General features: G+C 59.7%; 1 protein-coding gene across 3 annotated transcripts in view; it reads left to right on the top strand.

Annotated features, from left to right (window-relative positions):
- The first annotated feature begins 2,326 nt into the window (after window positions 1-2,326).
- Window positions 2,327-6,740, top strand: part of ACSF3 (acyl-CoA synthetase family member 3) — a 22,272-nt gene continuing 17,858 nt past the window's right edge. For 2 of the 3 annotated variants that reach the window (XM_006152533.2, XM_006152535.3), the window contains exons 1-2: window positions 2,327-3,013; window positions 3,841-3,996. In XM_006152533.2, the coding sequence (XP_006152595.1) occupies window positions 2,342-3,013; window positions 3,841-3,996 (828 nt within the window). In that variant the 5' untranslated portion in view covers window positions 2,327-2,341. The remainder of the gene's footprint in view (window positions 3,014-3,840; window positions 3,997-6,740) is intronic. The other variant, XM_006152534.2, reaches the window with a different exon arrangement.

The following is a 6,740-nucleotide window of genomic DNA, read 5'->3' as shown; positions in this document are numbered from 1 at the left end:
CGGGCCCGGGGAGCCGTGGGCAGGGTGCAGCCTCAGGGGATGGAGGAGCGGGGACCGGGCGCCTGGGGCATGGGGCGTGGGGCGCCTGTTTGCTGGGAGGAGCTGGTCAGGGCTGCCCTCGCCCCGGCTGCTTCTCCCCCCTGTCTGTCCCTGGGGCCTCCATGCCCCTGGAATGGGGCAGCAGGACCTGCCAAGGTACGAGGACAGGCCCCACGAGGCCAGTCCCCCAGGGGACACCGACTGGCCAGCAGTCCTCCTAACCCCATCTGGCGGCCAGGTGCTTTGGCATTTGGTGTCCCTGTTTGAACGTCCCAGCTCAGAACAGTGTGAGTGTGGTACTTAGAGTTGTGGTTTCGAGGGGCCAACAGGTGGCGTGGTGGTTAAGATGCTGGACCCCCACGTGGTTCAAGTCCCAGACCCAAGGCTTGAAAATCACCCTGGGCTAGAGTGCATGTGTGTCCAGATCCTCAGAGTGGAGGAGAGGGTGCCTCGTGGCCCTGCCCCCAGGGGGGACTTCTCACTTTGTCTCCGTCTCTCCAGCGAGCTCACACACCCTACATCATAGAGAAAGATCTTTTCTAAAAAACACGAATAGGATTTAGAGAAATCCCCAGGCCACAGGCACCACGGTAGTGTGCCGGGGCTTCCAGCACACCTGCCAGGCCAGTGGCCGTTTAGAATGTGGGTTTGCAGGGTGGGCAGGCCGGTGGTGACCAGCGGACCAGGGGCCCTGTTACTCATTTTGAACCAGTCACCATTTGAATGGAAGAAGCGCCTTCACTGAGAAATCTGCACGGCCCTGAGGCTCGCAGCCGCCCAGATGGCTTGTTCCTTGGCCTGAGTTAGGCATGGCCTTCACGGCCTGGTGGGCAGGCGCCGTGTCCCCTCCCATGGACACCAGGCGGCATCCTCACGGCCTGTGTGGGCAGGCGCTGGGAGAACATGTCCTGTTCCTGCAGCCGTGTTTACCAGAGCTGGGCCGACCGGAGAGGATGCAGCCTTGGGGCAGGGCCGTTCTCCCTGCCCTGGCCTCAGCCTCGCTGCCCCTCCCACAGCCTCAGGCTCTGTCCAGCAGGGCCCCTGGGCACTGGGACCTGGGCTTCCCGACTGCCCCTGCAGCTGCCTGTGGACGCACGGTCAGCACCTGTGTCACCCGGGCTCACAGTGCCTTGTCCCCTGGCTGTTCTCGAGTGGGCAGCTTTAGCCTAAAGAACGTGCACGGGACTGGCAGAGGGGCATGGGGGGCCCAGGGAGGGAGCTCGTTCCTGCCCTTTGGGCATTGCTGGGCCTGCCTGGCCAGGACAGGCTTGTGTCATTCAGTTTGGGAATGAGTGTGGGTCGCAGGACGTCTTAGACACTTGGTCGGCCTGGGGCCAGCACAAAGGTCCATGGTGGGTGTCCTGGCCTCTGATGTCCTGAGCCACCTCGGAATCCCGGTGCCACCTGATCCTCCCCGTGGAGCAAGCAGTGGCCTATAACCCACAAGAGATCCGGAGATCCGTCCGGGGTTCCCCGTGCTCAGGTCACCTGCCACGTGATGTGAGCTCTGGGATGCGAGAGCAGGGTCCCTAGCCTTGACACAGGAGCCAGGGACTTGAACATGCCCTCGGCTTGGCCCTGCGTGAAGGGGACTGAGAGTGGCCGCCATGTTCGTGGGGAAAGCAGGGTGCGGCTTTGCGCAGTGAATACACGTCAGAATGGCCGGTTAGACGTCCCACAGGCCCAGCCTAGCACTCGAGTGCCCTTCAGCTAGGGATAGGTGCTGCCCTGACCAGAGCCAGGAGAGAGCTGGCGGAGGTGGCAGAGACCGTGCCCGGGAGGGAGGAGCCGCCGCTCTTACTCTCAGAGGTTGGGTGCGTGGTGGGAGGACGTGTCCCTGTCCCTCATGTAGCGTGGTTCAGGGTGGCCATGCCTTTGGGCTTCCCACCGTGGCTAGGTGAGCTTGGCTGTAGGAGCATCCGCGTGCTTGTCCCTCTGGGTGGCCCGGTCTGGCCGCGGGCAGTGTGCTGCCGGCCTGGCACCTGCTCCCACCGGGCACTTCCAGAACAGCTGGCCAGCCCTGCCCGAGGCCCGTCTGGCTGTACCTGCTCGCCCCGGGAGCTCCTTTCACGGTAGGAAACTGGCTTCGAGACCCCTCGCCTGACGAGGGTACGAGCTGGCTGCCCACGGGGCCCTTCCCAAGGGGCGGCACTCCTGCCTGAGCCGTGGCCCCACACAGGGCGTCCTGCCAGCTTCTTGTGGCTAGACTCTGGGGGCGTCAGAAGCCTCGTTGGGCCGCGGGAGGTGGCCTGGGGGCTGACTCGCACCCCTTCCTCTCCTTAGCCCTGCCCCATGCCCCAGGATGCTCGTGGGAACGAGGCTGCCCCGTGGGCATCTGCCCTCGCGGCTGCTCTATGCCTTAGCCGCCTGCCAGCCTGGGCCTGTGAGTCACCAAGGACGGGACCTCCTGCACACGGCACCGGTGGCCCGCACAGCTGCGCCCGTGTTCACCAGGGCCTTGGCCTTCAGGGACAGAGTCGCCCTCATCGACCAGCACGGCCAGCACACGTACGAGGACCTCTATCGCCACAGCCTACGCCTGTCCCGGGAGCTCTGCCGGCTCCGCGGGTGCATCGGGGGCGACCTCGGGGAGGAGAGGGTCTCTTTCCTGTGTGCCAATGACGTCTCCTACGTCATCGCCCAGTGGGCGTCGTGGATGAGTGGTGGCATCGCGGTGCCACTCTACAGGAAGCATCCCGAGGCCCAGCTGGAGTACATCATCCGGGACTCCCGGAGCGCCGTGGTCGTGGCCGGGCCCGAGTACGTGGAACTGCTGAGCCCGGTGGCGAGGCGACTGGGCATCCCCCTCCTGCCACTTAGCCCCGAGGTCTATGAGCGAGCCGCAGAGGAGCCGTTGGAGGGGCAGGGCCCGGAGCTGGCCTGGAGAGACCGGGGTGCCATGATCATCTACACCAGCGGGACCACAGGCAGGCCCAAGGGCGTGCTGAGCACCCACCGCAACCTCGAGGCCATGGTGAGCACACGCGTGGGTGGCGGGAGCCCCACACGGGCAGTCCCACACAGGCAGTCCCACACGGGAGCCACACATAGGAGCCCCACACGGGAGCCACACACGGGCAGTCCCACACGGGAGCCCCACACAGCAGTCCTACACAGGAGTCCCACACGGGCAGTCCCACATGGGCAGTCCTACACGGCAGTCCCACACGGGAGCCACACATAGGAGCCCCACACAGGAGCCCCACACAGCAGTCCCACATGGGCAGTCCCACACAGGAGCCCCACATGGGAGTCACACGGGAGCCCCACACAGGAGTCACACATGGGAGCCCCACACAGGAGCCCCACACAGGCAGTCCCACACGGGAGCCCCACACGGGAGCCCCACACGGGAGCCCCACACGGGAGTCCGGTTTGGCCTGCTGGCTCAGAGAGCCTCATGTCTACGGCGAGGTCTGGATGGCAGCAGGGAGGGAGTGGGGACAGCACGTTCCAGACGGGGCCAGGCCCTAGCCTGCTCCATGGCGAGCATGCGTGACACTGCCCCGCAAGGAGCACATGTCAGGAGGGGGCTCCTTGGCGCTGCTTCACAGGGCATGGGGACACGGCGGGCTGTGTGGTTCCCAGGGCCCCCTCGCACCTCCTGCCTCCTCCTGTTGGAGCCGAGGGGCTGGAAGTGCCTGCTGCCTGCAGAGACCGCCCGCACCTTCCCGGCGCCTGTTTCCCCACCGGCTCACGTCCTGACACCTCGGTCCCTTCACTGCTGTGCCCCCTGAGCTCCCTCCCTGTGGGTCTGCAGCGCAGGGCTCCCGTTCTCAGGCTGCGCCGCTGTCCCCACAGGTGACGGGGCTGGTGCGCGAGTGGGCGTGGACCAGAAACGACACGATCCTGCACGTCCTCCCGCTGCACCACGTCCACGGCGTGCTCAACAAGCTACTGTGCCCGCTCTGGGTGGGGGCCACCTGCATGATGCTGCCCGAGTTCAGCGCCCAGCTGGTGAGTCGGGCCGGCCTGCAGCCTCGCAGGTGCCCGGGCTTTGCAGGCTGCACGAGCTGCTGTGGCTGCTGGACAGAGCCTCCGGGCCTCAGGGCCTTGTTCAGAGCACGAGTTTGAGGCCAGCAGATGGTGCAGCAGTTAGAGCACTGGACTCCCACATGGATGACCTTGGTTCAAGTCCTGAACCCAGTGGCTTGAAAATCACACCGGGCATGGGTGCGTGTGTGCCCAAGATCCAGGAGGAGAATGGAGGAGAGGGGATTGCGGCATGGCCACCCCCCTTCAGTGTCTCTGTGCTCATCTGATGAGCACATGTGCCCTGAGTCAAAAGCCTCTTTTAAAATAAAAAGAGAGCAGGGACCAGCAGTTGGCGTAATGGCCATGTCGCTGAACTCCCAGGTAGTCAACCGAGTTTGAGTCCTGGACCCGGTGGCTTAAACTCACGCCAGGCGCATGTGCATGTATACCCAAGATCCCGAGAGGAGAATGGAGGAAAAGGGATTGCGGCGTGGCCATCCCCCTTGGGGGTGATTTTTGTCTCTCTGTCTCTGTCTCTCTGGCGAGTGCACACGCCCTATAGCAAAATCCTCTCCAAAAAAAAAAAAGAGAGAGTAGTGCCACTGGTCTGGCGCTGCAGGAGGGCAGTCTGCACGTGAGCAGCTGTAGGCGGGCCCCACCCACAGGCTCCATGCTCCACAGACCGGGCGTCTCTGCTGTCTGCAGGCCCCCTGCGGGGGGACAGCCCAGGATCGTCCCCTCGGGAGCCTCACCAGTCCATCTGTGGGTCTTTTTCTCTGCAAGCTGACACCCAGGGTCAGGAGGCAAGGGCTCGTGGGTGAGACGTGGTGGGCGGTCTGCCGAGATCTCTAATCCATCTCTGCTCTCCTCCTCTCCTGCGTCGCCAGCCAGCGGCCACCAGGCTGCTGTCACGGCTCACCTGTGCAAGTCAGTAAACGATGGCCATCCCTTTGGGGGGAAGACAGACCGGGTACAGCCCCGACCCCAGCCCTGTGCCCCAGTGCCTGGCTTAGCTCCCAGCCTGAACACGTGCTTCCTCTGGGCTGGGCCGTCCCACCCGGCTGCCCTGGATTCTGTACTGACGTGGGGGGCTTGGCGAGGCGGAGGAAGAAAATGACTTTTTTAAAAAATGAAGGGATTTGGCCATTTCATCAAAATTGTCAAATTTATTGGCAAAACGTAGTTTTTCATTTCTGTACTTCTTTTAACTGTCTCTAAGATCTGTAGTGATGTCTCCTTAAATATCTGGTATTTGCAGTCTGCGTTTTCTCTTTTAACCACTCTTGCTTTAGAGGTTTATCAATTCGATTGATTCCTGCTTGTATCTTATTGACATGGTATTATTCCCTTGCTTGAGTGACAGCTGGTGGCCGTAAACTTTGTTTATTCACCCTTGTGTCCCTTTCCTGGTGCTTCCATCTGCCCCCACAGCTCTTCATGTCTCTTTTCGATCATTTCTCTTGGTTTCACATGACTGAAAATGTTTTCGTACATCTTCCTCTTAAATAAAATAGCTCTATGAAGATGTAACTCATATAAGTTTACTATTGCAGAATGACTCATGATTTTTATTAAACTTACAGAATTGTGCAATTATTGGGCCAGCTTATGTCATGGTAGTTAAGGTAACTGGATCCCACATGGCTGACTGCTTGGTTTGAGTCCTGGACCCCATGGCTTGAGAAATACATCGGCACTGGTGCACGTGTGCCCAAAACCCCAAAAGGAAAGGAGAAGTGGAGGAGAAGGGATCGCGATGTGACCGTTCACCTCGATGGATGCTTTCTCACTCCACTGCCGTCTGGCGCGTGCGTGCACACATCGTCTGGTAGGAGAGTCATGCACCCATTACCTCGATCCAGGGCCCGTTTTCCGTCAGCCCCTGCTCCCATTAGCTCCTTCCACTCTTCAGAATGCTTTGGCTCGCACATACTAGCGTGCGTACTAGTTTTGTTCCTGAGCTGCGTTCTGTCGTGTGTAAAACCACATTTTGTTTGTCCGTTCACCATTTTCCAGGCACTGGCTTGTGTCTGGTTTTCGGCTGTTGTGAGTAACACTGCCGTGAACGTACACATGCCGAGTTTTGCATGGGCATGCTTTCTTGTCTTATATACATACGTAGGAGTAGATCGATCGTTTTGTAAGGTAACTTTATGTGTGATGGTTTCAGAAACTGCCAAATTGTTCTCCAGAACGGCTGTATCGCTTTACAACGCACCGTCAGTGTGTGAAGGATGTAGTTTCTTTCTTTTTTCCCTTTTTTTTTTTTTTTTTTGGTCACAGGGCACATGAGCTCACCAGAGAGAGACAGAGGCAGTGAGAGGGAAAATGATAAATCACTTCCCAGGAGAAAGGCCAAGCCACAGTCCCTTCTCTTCCATCCTTCTCTTGGGATTTGGGGCACACATAGGTGCCCAGTGTGATTTTAAAGCCACCAGGTCTGGGACTCAAACCATGGTCAGCCACGTGGGAGTCCAGCACCCCAACCACCATACCACCTGCTGGCCCCAGGGGTCTGTAGTTTCTTAACACCCTCACTAACACTTGTTATTGGCTTATTGCTGTTACAGTGGGAGTAAAGTTGGGTCTCATTGTGGTTTCAGTTTCCATTTCCTTCATGGCTACCATGCCAAGCATTTTTTCTTGTCCTTATTTGTGTCATTTTACCATCTTTGGTGAACTGTTTAAGCAGATCTTTTGCACCCCACCCCCTTTTTTTGGAAAGA

The sequence above is a fragment of the Tupaia chinensis genome, unplaced genomic scaffold (genome assembly GCF_000334495.1).
Source record: "Tupaia chinensis unplaced genomic scaffold, TupChi_1.0 Scaffold000355_1, whole genome shotgun sequence".
In the NCBI taxonomy this organism is placed as follows: domain Eukaryota; kingdom Metazoa; phylum Chordata; class Mammalia; order Scandentia; family Tupaiidae; genus Tupaia; species Tupaia belangeri.
Note: the sequence above shows the minus strand (reverse complement) of the source record. Positions and strands in the feature narration are given on the sequence as shown.